The following is a 14535-nucleotide window of genomic DNA, read 5'->3' as shown; positions in this document are numbered from 1 at the left end:
CACCCAGAGTTTCAATTCCTAATAATGCATCCTTAATAACCCTGAAAGTTGTTACCACCAAGGTGTACGACACATTATATAATCTAATGCAATCGATCTATCTACTGATCATCAATAAGTGATTCAAGTAAAACGTGCTTAGCTAGGGTGTTTTTTTATAATTTGCTGGGACAGCTGTGACTGCTACCTTAGTTGTTGCCCACGTTGTGTGGGCATTGTATTTGGCCAGAGCCGTAGCCATGACTGCACATGTAATTATACAGTAACCGACAATATTTATCCCACGTGTTGTTTATGAATCTATTGTCAGTGACTCTTTAGCCCTAAAGCATTTCTACTGAATCCGAACAATAGCGGGACAGGCCAGCCGTAGGCCCTGGCGTGATCCGTTTAGCTTTGGGTAAGTGAGCGAGTATTGTTTTACGCCGCTTTTAGCAATATCCCAGCAATATCACGGCGGGGGAAGGGATGACGTCAGAAATTATGGGCTTCACACATTGTACCCATGTGGGGAATCGAACCCGGGCCTTCGGCGTGACGAGCGAACGCTTTAACCACAGGGCTTCGTTTAGCGTTGAGATATCGTGTGAAATTGCCGAGGAATAAAGTTATCTTATTTAAAAATATATTCTATAAACGACAAAAATCCAAAATTCAATTGGAGCCCAGAACAATCGTTTATTTCAGGGCGAGGAAATCTAGACTTGCCAAATCGTTCCAGACTTGAGTTGGACTTAATTTTCAATTTTATTCTCTTGGGTCGGGACAGAGACTACCCAGCATTCTAAACCACCTGCTGCCTGTGACTACATCCAGACCTAGCTGAACTATCCATGAATGATTCATTTAGTTTTGCCATTTGATACCCCATCTACTATTCAGATGAAACAGTTCATTAGCATAGTACCCCGACTGAAGGAAATGTGATAGCCTTAACCAGTCTTGATAAATATAAACACATTTTGTATCGTAAAACATCGAACAAGGACAGCGCTGTGAAAGTCAAATCTGATGACTTCCTTATATAAGTTGTGTTTCCCTGGCTTCTCCATACTGGTTTGCCCTACACACGGAAGTGATGACGGGAGCACGTTCGCATTATGAGTAGCTATTGGTACAAGGCTTCGACAGTGTGAGATGTACTTTAATAATTAAATCCGCGTGTAGGTTGTGATAACTGTAACGGCGGCACATCTGACTCTTTCCTGCAGGAACGGGCGTGCCACACCGCTTACTGCACTCCGCTCATCAATACAGTGCTGCCTAGCGTCTCGCGGTGCGAGCTCCACAGCCTGGGTATAAAAGACTGACTACATCAGCTGAAGGACTTCTCTCAGTCTTCTCTCATATGTACTCACGGCATTAGCTACACAACGGAACGTACTATGGTATGAGGCCTTCTACGTGACTGTATCTGTTTATCGGAATCCTTCCTTGTGTTTGAGACGTCGCGATCACTAATGATGGGCGGTATTCGGTGACATCTTGCTTCATTAAAGGATTGGGTTATATGCAGTGCCAACCTCTCTTGACTTGTCATCAGACATGGGGTGCAGGCAGGCCAAACCGCAACACACGGAGAATGACAAGACAGTTAAAACGGACAACTGTGAAACGGAGTTTACCACGGCAGTTGCCACTGATCCACGTCTACCTCTTGACCAGAGACAGGTGTTTAGGTTGAAACAGTCGTGGAAAGGGATTAAACGCAATATGGAACAGACAGGCGTCGAGATGTTCATCAGGTGAGCAAAAATTTGGATCATGTTCAATACAGTATTACTTTTCCGAATGCCGACAAAGATTAATAATTTAATTAAATTTTTTCTCTCTCTTGCATATATTTGTATAACATAAATACATGATAAAGGAAATTCGTATTGTCTTTAAAACAATTGCTCATTCCATAGAACAATGTCCACGTTAAAAATTCACTTTCATTACATTTGCAATATGTCAATACGTTTCTTTATCTATGGCAACATCTGGTTCATACATCGTTGATCTTTTGAATACGTATATGGTATAAATTGTATGTGTCTCTGGCTGAAAGTATTTGTTTTGCTGTAATTATTCAAAACTGAATTCAATTCACCAAAGATGGAGTCACATTGTTCACAATATTTCATCAGTGTTATGTGTAGGGCTACATTTGGCTGAGTGGTCTGATGTGCCACGTGTCCTTGTGTAAAGGAGCTTTCAGGACGTTTTGCAGTGGGTTCGAATCCACAAGTCGCCAGAATTCTTACACATGGTTTATCATTGCTGATTGACATCACGACCTACAAACCATCTTGTGATAGATCGTTGAGTGAGTTGGGTTTATCGCCCCTTCGAACACTCAGTCAGTGTTTCAGTGAGAGAGTTTGGTTTTATGCTGCTTTTAGCGATATTCCAGCAATATCATGGCGGGGGACACCGGAAATGGGCTTCACACATGATACCCATATGAGGAATCGAACCCGGATGTTCGGCGTGACGAGCCAACGCTTTAACTACAAGGCTACCGTACCGTCCTAGTCATTATTTCAGTTATGTAAAGCTGGTCACAGATGTTGACAACATTTGTAAAACTCACGGCCGTGGGGCTGATAAAACCAACACAAATGACCAAGGCGAAACTGGATTTTTTAACCAACAACCTGGATTCTGGTGCCACTCTGGAGGGACGTAACCTGAATTCCGACGCTTTATACGACTGTGTCATTCATGCCCCTCCTATGACTGAAATGTCGTTACTGTGGCAGCGTCACCCCGCGTCATGGACTGACTGCATTCTGATATCAAAGCCAACTGATTATTTTTGACATGTCATGAAGTGGCCATTTTATAACTGAAGAGGCGGCATTCTTCACTCGCTCATACCTGACCTATTTTTCTTCTGCTTGTCCTTTCCTTTATTTATGATCGAAGTATCAAATTGAGAACAACATTTTTATAGATATTTTTATAGAATTTTTCATTATACTATTATATCTCTTTATTGTTGCGCATTAACATTAATCTGTATATATTACTGATTTACTATGACTGGATTTGATAGTTCCCTTCCCTTGAAATATCGATCTAAATTGTGAACTACAGAATTGCGTCCCTTGGTCGTGTCAGAATCCGTTAATCGCAGGATCGAGTTCCATATTCTCCCCAAAATATCATCTTTGATCTTTCAGCGGTAGACCCTACCGGGTTTCACTAACATGGTTACCACCTGAGAACCGTGTCCATGTGGGCCTCCTCTCACATCAAGTGGAAGCTGACATGTCGTGATATAACCGAATTACTGTTCAAAGCAGTGTTAAAGACCAGATCACTCACTTACTGTATGCTTATGTTGAAATATTCTCAAGGCACTGCGGGAATTTATAGAACGGATATTTTTCACATCAGGCTAACGTTGGCAACTATCGATTGTGTGCTTTGAATTAGGCGATACGTTTTGTTGCCTATCCATTGAACACTTTTGTAAGCTGGAGTCGTGGGGTAGCATCGGAATCAACATTTCCTACACAATACCTGGGAGGCAATTACAGCTTTATAGAGCGAGGGGATGAGTATGGTACACTTCGCGTATATCAATATTCCAGCTGTATCATGACAGGGGACGTCAAAAATGTGATTAACACAATGTCCCCATGCTGGGAAGGAAAAACTTCGGCGTGTAGAATCAGCGCTTGAATCAAATGGTTACTCCTACCTTTGAAGTTCAAAAACAAATAAATATAAACGAAACGTAAAACAGTAATAACATAATGATTGTCAATTTGATTTTGAAAAGATAGCATTTAAGGCCCGGTGTCGTTTATGTTTGAAGTAATGAAGAAATAGAATCTCATTATACAGGCATATTAATAGAATCTGTGTGTCCCTTGGGCAGAAACCTACGATTGTTGGCTGGAATCTCGGTTCGACCCGACTGTGTTTCCAGGTTTGTCATCACCATTCCCGTGCTCATGGGTTTCACCGACGTGGTAAACGTCTGAGACCTGCATCACCTCGGGGCTTTCCTCCCACATTAAGCTGACACGCCGTGATATAAGTGGAATACTGTTCAAGCGGCGTTGAATCATAAACTCTCTCACTCACCCGTCCGAATTTGATGCCATAATTAAGCGATTCCGTTCAAGTCCAAGTCGGTTCCACAGAAGTTGATCCAAACTTTGATCCAAGCTCAGTCATGATCCAAGCTCAGTCATGATCCAAGCTCAGTCCTGATCCTGGCTGATTTATGAATCTCGCTTTAGTTCGTTATGATCCAAGTTCAGTTATGACTCTGGAACCAGAACGGGAAATGAGACCAATAAAGCAGTTCAATGGTTCAATATGTTATAATTAGTCCACACGGCAGTACCGCAATTAACTGAACTCGTGAAGGCGGTATGAGAATGGTAGCAAAATGCTCCGCACACTGCTGATCTTCCTGTGACTGACACGCTTCTTTAATACTGTATTTGTGTTGAGATAAAAGAATATGTACTCCTCGGCAAATGTTAAGCACCGCGTACTATGTATTTTAATTTAATAGTCATTTTAAGGCGTTTATTATTAAGAGATAAACGACGAGCGGGAGTTGTTTATAGTACAATAAAACACTGCAGGGAGGATAAACCATAACGGGCTCGTATTCTCACAATCATCACGTCGATTACCTGTACCTTTTCTGCCAATACCGATTGTCACACAGAGCTCCAGATAAGCTTTTGGTGTTGTGGGTATTTTACCCATGCATTTTAAAATCATTGGGTATCAGTAATTCTATCTGCGTATTCAAATTTCTGTTACCCACTAGTTTTTACACATGTGGGTATTTAAGTTAAATATTTAAAAACACTATTCATCTAGTCCCTGCAAACTGGTGTCGTGTGGGTTCGAGGGCTTTATAGGACTCAAAAATACCACGATACTTCCACAAGAAAGTGTGATGGCAAATGATCATGATGTAACTGTCATCACGGAGTTTGGCAAGGTTGACGGAATGCCCGTTTATAATTTCAAAATAAGTTGCTGATTTGCTAATCGAATACGCAGGGTAACTTCACAATATTTTGATGATACGCACAAGTTTTATTTTTGTAGCGTATCTGTAATGTTCGTTGCGTATTTGATACGCTTGGATTATATTTTACTGTGTATTTCTGCATTTCTGATGCGTATTTCACGCAGATACGCAGCTTATCTGGAGCTCTGGTCACATCTCTTCCGCTTTTGGGTGCTATCATTTGGCCATCGCGTTTATCTGCGTTGCCCAGCTACATCTATGGGGAACAACTCACTGGACAATCCCCTCTCAAAAAAAACGTCGTCTAATATACGACGTCATCAAGTTGCGAACACATGTTCGAATCTCCAGAAATTACATCCCGATAAAACAATGGTTTATCGTGAAATGAATCACACTTCGTTCTCCATTCTTCTTTGTGATTTATCGCGTAGCTATCTTATATTCTAAAATAATCCTTTTAAGTTTTGTTTTATATTCAGTATGAATATGTCACACTGTAAACAAACACAAACGTGTTATTTGTGTTTGTTCACAGCGTGACATGCATGGATTGAAATACAGAAACTGAAATCGATTATCGTGTAACATGTTTTGTCATTGTCCTTTGGTAATAGTTGTTTGTATGCTCTGGCGATGGCTGAACCTGCTTCAAACTGATTCATATCACCTTGTGTGAACCAGTCTCTGTGTCCATCGAAGGTAAATTACTGTATTCCAGTTACGGTGTATCAGCTTAATGTGGGAGGAAACCCCGAAGTCGTTTACCACTCAAACGTCATCGGGGCGTCATAGGTTTCTAACGAGCCTAATACGACTGGGCCTACCGTGCCCATCTAGAACAACGCACAGTGCTCCTTCAATTGCTGTCATTTTCGGGGCATTGTTTAAGATTAGATCAATGTCATATGTAAATGAAAGGTCGGGATATAAGAAGTGTTGTTTAACCCTGTACCAGGTGTATTTGATGTATACAAGGTCAACTACCTCAAAGGGTTTCGTTTCATTACACCAAGCACCGCTTAAACGTTCGTTATTGATTTACACAAAGCAGCTGAGCTGTTCAAGTCTTACGAAATGATTTAGCATCAAACGATGATAGGACGAGTGTCACCTAACGTGATAACATAGGGAATAATGGAAGGAAGATGCAAGTAAAATGTTGATCCTCCAAGACTTCTCTTAACACATGGAACAATCTATTGGCAAAGGCTATTATTCACTTAGCATTTTAATACCAAAGGACAAAATAAACACCATCCGTTCTAAGTATTTGTTAGCTTTAGTTTCGGTGGACATCAGGGTAAAGTAATTAATGAGAGAATGGACACGAGGTTTGGTAATCTTCAGAGTAGGGGCGGGTTGGGTACGTGGTACACAACTGGTCTGCTGTTGACAGTGGGGCATTGCAGGATCAATAGCAACGGCAAGGGCACGGATGTCTACACCACTGACACTAATGTCCAGATTAAAGACTGAAACCCGAGCCCCCAGGTCTCCAATATGCACGTCTCATTAATCCATCATATCTTCATTGTGGTATGGCTGGTATGGTCATGTTGGCGGACTTTTCACACCGCACACTGAACGGAATCATGAACTGAACGTGCATCCAGTACACAAGCATGTCACTATGCATTGACCTACATGACACACGCAAGTAAGCCACGTAATAACCTACACGACACAAGCAAGTCATTTGTGCATTGCCTACAGGACACAAGTCAGCTGTACATTGACTTACACGACACACGCAAGTCAGCTGTACATTGACCTACACGACACAAGCAAGTCAGATGTACATTGACCTACACGACACAAGCAAGTCAGCTGTACATTGACCTACACGACACAAGCACGTCAGCTGTACATTGACCTACACGACACAAGCAAGTGAGCTGTACATTGACCTACAGGACACAAGCACGTCAGCTGTAGATTGACCTACAGGACACAAGCAAGTGAGCTGTACATTGACCTACACGACACACGCATGTCAGCTATACATTGACCTACACGACGCACAAAAGTGAGCTGTACATCGACCTACACGACACACGCAAGTCAGCTGTACTTTGACCTACACAACACAAGCAGGTCAGCTGTACATTGACCTACAAGACACAAGCAGGTCAGCTGTACATTGACCTACAGGACACACGCAAGTCAGCTGTACGGTTACCTACACGACACAATCAAGTCAGCTGTACATTGACCTACAGGACACACGCAAATCAGTTGTACATTGACCTACACGACATAAGCAGGTAAGCTGTACATTGACCTACATGACACACGCAAGTCAGTTGTACATTGACCTACACGACAAACGCAGGGCAGCTGTACGTTGATCTACAAGACATAAGCAAGTAAGCTATATATTGACCTACACGACACAAGGAGGTAACTATGCATTGACCTACAGGACACACGCAAGTCAGCTGTAAAGTGACTTACAAGACACACGCATGTCAGCTGTACACTGACCTACACGACACACGCAAGTCAGCTGTACATTGCCAAACGACACACGCAAGTCAGCTTTACACTGACTTACAAGACACAAGCAAGCCATTTGCACATTGCCCTACCGGACACAAGCACGTCAGCTGAACACGACACAAGCAGAGCACATATATATTGACCTACTGTTTTCAGGGAACACTATACATTGGCCTACAAAATACCAGTAACGCTGATATACAGGCTCCATACAACACGGCACATTGATCTTTATTATAGAGACAACACTACTCACAAACTACGAGTGGCATTATGTATCGACCTACTTGATGACAGGGACGCTGGTCTACTGGCTAGAAGGAACACTATTCGTTGACCTCCACGACATTGGCCAACAGGAGACAAGCAACATTTTACATTGGTCTGCGTTATACAAACAGCATAATGCATTGACCTGAACGACACAAGCAACACTATTCACTGGCCTTCATGAAACAAGTAGCATTGTACCACAGTATACAAGCGGACCAGCAGCACCATAAGTCGGCCTGCATACTACAAGCAACACAAATAATTACAGAAGCAACAGTATGCATTGACCTACACGGCACATCAGTAAATTCCAGTAAATAAAAGCGGGGAAAAACTTTTCCATAATCTGAAACGTCCATTGTACGATTCCGACTATATTATAAGTCCGTGTTTATGAATGAATATCAATGACCTACACGACACAATCAGTGATATCCAATGACCTACAAGACACTATCAGTGATATCCAATGATATACACGACACAAGCAATGATATCCAATAACCTACACGACACAAGCAGTGATATCCAATGAAATACAGGACACAAGCAATGATATCCAAACAACCTACACTGCAAAAGCAGTGATATCCAATGACCTACACGGCACAAGCAGTTATATCCAATGACCTACACGACACAAGTAGTGATATCCAATGAAATACACGACACAAGCAATGATATCCAATAACCTACACGACACAAGCAGTGATATCCAATGAAATACACGACACAAGCAATGATATCCAATAACCTACACGACACAAGCAGTGATATCCAATGAAATACACGACACAAGCAATGATATCCAATGACCTACACGACACAAGCAGTGTTATCTGATGGAAAACACGACACAAGCAATGATATCCAATGCCCTACACGACACAAGCAGTGATATCCTGTGACCAACATGATAAAGCACAAATATGGCTTTACCTGTACCACACAAGCAATACTATCAAGAAACCTACCGTGTACACCACACAACCAAAGTATGATACCACAGAGCTATAAGAAAGTGCAGGGACGTGCAGGAATGTTTCCACACTACGCAAGTTGTGGGCGTTTGGGTGCAGATACTTTTTCGTGACCAATAACACGAATTCCAATTGAGTGGTAACGTTGAGTTCAAGGAGATTAGAGTTGCATGTAGACATCCATGTATTGTAGGCTACCGCCAGAGTGCTAGTGAGGAGATATACTGATGAGACGTCGTTAAACCAGACGAATGTACAGCATTTAAACAATGAGGTTGAACCTATTTCTGTACGAGTTATATTATAGTTAAGATTGTCAAACAAAATGGTTAAAGGGCAATTTGTAATCGTGGAACGGGATCCCAACTGATGTTAGTCTAATTTGTTCAAGAGTTCGCCCATGGAGTACATTCATCAGTCATAGGACACCTTAACTTGCTCAGAGAGATAGAGTTTGTTCGTATTGGAGATAAAATATTTGAAATATAAGGACGCATCCAATCGGATGTAAGCGTGATAGCGTCTGTTCTCATGTTACGTTTCCCAGCATCACAGAACCGACACAACTGTCACTGTCGTGACACACCACCTATAACTAGTGCTAAAGAGATAAACCTGTCTCGTAATTGTCGTGAAAACTGTCTCGCTAATGTCAATGTGAAAGATCGGCACTATTAACATATTGATTGCTGTTGTTATTCATAATTTAAGGAGAAACTAATTGGTTCCTTTTTACTGGATAGTCTATTTACACATAATATTTGTTTGATATTTTAACAATTGTTTGTGATCCAGTTACACCGATTAACTATGTCAAATTTTTGCATTTAGGAAAATCCAAGGACTGTTTGCATCCGATTAAAGCATGTACAATGATGAACGATACCTTTGTTGTGTGAGTTGCATCCACGAAGAATGCCATAATCCTTTGATTGTTGGTACGAATCCCAGATCATTTTCCTGGTTTGACAGCAAGCACCATACCCGTGCGTCTCGCCAAAATCGTATTCGTCTATGACCTGCACCACCAATCTCAATCACTCTTTTACCTTACTTCGATACAACGCCCAAATCAAACAATGCATACGGTTTTGTGTGAGCATGTGTCAATCAACCACAGATATAAAACGGTTATATGAGTTACCCAATTTCATTGAATATACCATTTTGAGATACTGTTTGTTTGTACAGGATCGTTGTATTTTCAATAAACTGCATTTGCGGAATTGATGAAAGCCACAAAAGGAACGAAAAATCTCTCAATGTATGTAACACACGTATTAATGAAAATAAAAGGACAATAAATACCAAAGGTTGATAAAAGTACATCATACTAAATTTAAACCCTTGTCTGCATCCTTGCCAAACTACTTTATGTTTCTGTCATAATTCAAATGTTATCACAAATCGTCCTGTGTTTCATATCAAATATGACATTTATACATAAATCATCCATCTGCCAATCCATCATCTGTCTATCTAAAATCAGCCATACAACCTACCAATCAACCAATCAATGCCAAATCAACCCATCCATCGATGCACTGTATGCCTATCTGTTTGAATTACCAGCCATGTACATGTACTACGCCAGATAAATAATATTCAGATAGTAACACTAGAAAAACAGGCAAAACATATCTGATTATTGTAGCCACATTCATTGACACACATATGTGTGACGTTTGTGTCCTTTCTCGGGTGCCCCAGCTGCGAGAGAGCTCACGGAGCTGTCACAGGGATGTCAACACCAGGTTCTCGTGCGTCTGGTTTTCACCAAAGTGTAACTGTTTAAGACATGTGTCTCTTTAGGGGTTATGCAAGAGCATATTATTTTGGTGAAGTCTGGTTTGTTTGCAGGCTGACGTCGCATGGCAAGATACTGCTGTGAGGCGTCAGACAACGAAGCAAAACATACTTTTTAACGCAAATTGTGTTAATGACGATGCCAAGGACTGGACATTATTCCCTTTATAGCGAACACCTATTATCAGCGATCCATTCATATATCATCTTTACTTTGCCTTTTACGCCAAAATGTCTGCAGATAATCGAGACAATTTTTTTCCTGGCGTTGACGTATATATTTCTATCGAAGGGGAACTTCGATGATAATATTGCCTTTTTTGCACACCAAAACAAATATGCACACGAATGTAAAATATACAGACATGTGTATTTTTGTCATGCGAAGGCAATTACACATGTGTGCAAAGTTGCCCAAGGATTAAATTTGCATCAAGTCATGATCAAGAGGTTGTGTAAATGTAATATAAACATGTCTAGTTTTGCCATGGCTGTACATTGTATAATGCGAACGGATAGCAGAATTACGCAAGTGCAGTAACTGTACCAATTATAAGGAAACGAGTCCAGTCCTTTGCACCGGCACGGTATGAAAAGTATATTTTTTTTACAACTGATGACCTCTGTCAAACCTTCCCAACGTGGCAAGGAGTCGTAGTCGTCCATGAATTTTTTATGGATACCATCGAAGACTAGTTTTGCCAACATCAACAAGGTGTCTGTATTCCGCTGTGGATGCCAACCGGTATTTTGTGATGCCAAACCATTTCTCTACTGGTGTTGGTTCTCTTACCCACTTGGCACTAGGTTTCCGATGCTCCTTGACCTTCTCTCACACTTCAGCAAACACATTTGTCAGCATACGGCAATCAGCAGACCATCCATTGTCAATACCATTATGGTACAACCCGTATCTCTGTCAATCTTCCATACATATTTGCCTTCATATTAGCCATTCATTAATAATATGTCAAACTGTTAAGGAACTGGTCTCCTTAATCTTCTTCGATGTCCAGAACGTATGTCCATGCGGAATGCTTGTGATCTCATGATCCTGAAGATGAGGACATTTTGTGCATGCCAATGTGGCTTTACAATGTCTTCATAAACATTGGGGCAAGAGTGGTACAATGTTAGACTTCACAGTTATTAACCAGTAGACTTATACGTATCTAGTGTACTCTTAAAGTGTGATTATGCTGTTTTCGTCTGCTTGTCTTTTAGTTGTAAGGATTATTTATGTAAGCCGAATTTCTCTAAGCATTTAATATTTGCATAATGAGTGAGTGAGTTGGGTTTAACGCCGCTTTTAACATTATTCCAGTTATATCACGGCGTGTCAGCTTAATGTGGGAGGAAAGCCCGAAGTGATGCAGGTCTCAGACGTTTACCACTTTGGTGAAACCCACGAGCACGCGTATGGTGCTGACAAACCTAGAAACATAATCGGGGCGAACCGGGATTCGAACCCACAATCATAGGTTTCTGGCGTGCCCAAAGGACGCAACTCTGCACAGCGAGTCGCGGTGCCTTAGACGACTGGACCACCCGTGCCCCCTAATAATATTTGCATAAGTGGAGATGGATTAAACATATAAGTGTATAACCTTCCTCGGTTGCCCTTGATGCACTGTTTATATCAACCTTAATCTAGATACCATGTTTGAAAAAAATATAATAACTCAATCACGGATGGTCTGTGATTGGTCGATCAAGAAACGACCATTGATAACGTGGAGGGTGTATTTCGACTAACGCTTTATCAGCGAAGAATCTAGTGCCAATTGTCCCACTCGACAAGAATCAATAATGTAGTAGCTGAAATACGAGCATCATTAAAACAAAGTCCAATGACTTGTCAGTCCTGTCCAGAAATGGACTGATTGATCCAGTATTCAACCCAGGGCTGACCTGGCGTTTCAGACACTTTGAAAGCTCGTTACAAAGTTTTCCTACAAGTGCTTACATGTAATGACAGCTCGTTCTCTCCGCTATAATGCCAACTGTGGCTCTTTATCACCACTATTGAAGTCGGATTTAATTCGTTACAAAAGCAGCTGGAGCTATCATTTAACCCGACGGAAGAAGAGTGTACAGCGTTTCAATGGATGAATTCCAACATTTCCAGCTTTGAATGTTATTGCGAGTGGTGTACCTAAGGGCATACTGTCTGGCTTTAGATACAGCTTCTATATCAAACATTCTGCAAAACAGGCACTTTTAATGCCTTATTGTGGATATTGACACGTACGTTTTTGTCCATAAACGCCAATTTTCCAGTTCCCTGAAGTACGTGTATTACAAACAGTAATGCATCATATCTGCTAGAAAGCGATAGTAATTTCCTTTCAGTGAGTGCCCACTGGTTAAATGTTACACTTAATCTACTTGATGCAAACACATGGTAGATTCGGTATCGGACAGGGACGTGTTCTTGGTTGGTTTTAATTAACCTAACGCCTCATGAAATCCATCACTGACAATGCAACACAATTCCCTATCATTAACAGTGATGTCTCTCATCCCTCCTGCAGCTTAGATGAAATGGATAGCTTTAAAAAAGACAGATATAAGATACAGTTGAACAAGGTTGCTACACATACCAATCTCAAAATCAAATGTAATCACCGTTGCTAGGGACAACTAAACGCTTACTCTTGTTGCACAGCTTTTATGATGATAAGGTGAAATTATTGACTGACTTTATTTTGAATTTATTTCTCGGGCAGAAAAACAACTCGCCAAAGACGAAACGTAAAAGATAAATTATAAAGCTTCTAGTGGTAATTTCTGGATAATCTGTTAATAAGATTGAAAGAATTATGGTTATACAACTACGGGCTAAAATTGGACTGTTTGAACTCTCCGTGGTCTGATTGAGGCAAGCTATAGTGTTTGTTCAAGACAATTGGTTTATCTGTCTGAAATACTCGCGAAACGATCGATAGCTTTGGGGTTCATTGGCCGTCTACGGTGATCGAAACACATGTTAGCAAAATCAAAATGTAATCTCCGATCTGATTAACAGGTCACACTGCTTTGGGCGCTTCATGAAAGCGCGGGATATAGTCTGAAGACGGCAAATATCGGCTTTGTTGCGATAATTACACATCCTTAAGTATACCTAGAGGACAATCGTGTTATCAAAATAATACCAAAAGACATAGGATAATCTTAATTGTACAAGACACGCAATTTACCAATGACAAATTTTATACGTGCACCGATTTCAGAACATGGACATACCATTACTCCTCTGGAAATAGACAGAATGCCAAACTGGAGAATTATCAGCATGAGTTTATATAGGAATCTCACTGGCATTGTGCACCATTATTTGACGGGCTTGCAGCGGGAGATAGCAGCAAGGGTGATATTTCAAATTGGTCTGAAATACAGTCTGGTTGATAGATAAAAGATTGGACCTCCTTGATTCCCATTACTGTTCAAACTTCGTCGTTGGCACCTGCCTCGCAGACTTGCGGGCTCCTGTGTGTGTTTCCACGTACAACTTACCATACTCTGTAATGTCTCAATTCCTGCTTTCAGGATGGGTGACAAAGATGGGACAGGGTTGTTGCCAATATGTTAAAAAGCATTAGGTTTGCTGGTCTCTACCTTATTGTATTCTTGTCAATGTTGTATAATCACTTTGTTTTATTCGAATGAGTGAGTAAGTTAGTTTTGACGTCGTTTTGAACAGTATTTCAGTTATGCGACGCCGTGTCAGCTTAATGTTTGAGGGAAGCCCGAAGAGATACAGGTCTAAGACTTTTAACACATTAGCGAAACCCCAGGAGCAAGGGTGTACTGGTGCTGACAGACCTAGAAACATAATCAGGGTGAACCGTTATACGAACCCAAGAGACGCAACTCTTCTCCGCGAATTGCGCCGCCTTAGACGAATGGGCCCCGTGTGGCCCTTGTGTTATATAACACCAAAGTGTTACATTAATGTTGGAACTGAAAGTGACATTT

General features: G+C 41.1%; 1 protein-coding gene across 1 annotated transcript in view; it reads left to right on the top strand.

Annotated features, from left to right (window-relative positions):
* The first annotated feature begins 804 nt into the window (after window positions 1-804).
* Window positions 805-14535, top strand: part of LOC124152463 (neuroglobin-like) — a 63204-nt gene continuing 49473 nt past the window's right edge. The window contains exon 1 of the mRNA XM_046525406.2: window positions 805-1745. Coding sequence (XP_046381362.2) covers window positions 1546-1745 — 200 coding nt within the window. The 5' untranslated portion in view covers window positions 805-1545. The remainder of the gene's footprint in view (window positions 1746-14535) is intronic.

Source organism: Haliotis rufescens, unplaced genomic scaffold (genome assembly GCF_023055435.1).
Source record: "Haliotis rufescens isolate VD_foot unplaced genomic scaffold, xgHalRufe1.0.p SCAF_74, whole genome shotgun sequence".
In the NCBI taxonomy this organism is placed as follows: Eukaryota; Metazoa; Mollusca; class Gastropoda; order Lepetellida; family Haliotidae; genus Haliotis; species Haliotis rufescens.
This window is presented reverse-complemented; position numbering and strand designations above follow the sequence as displayed.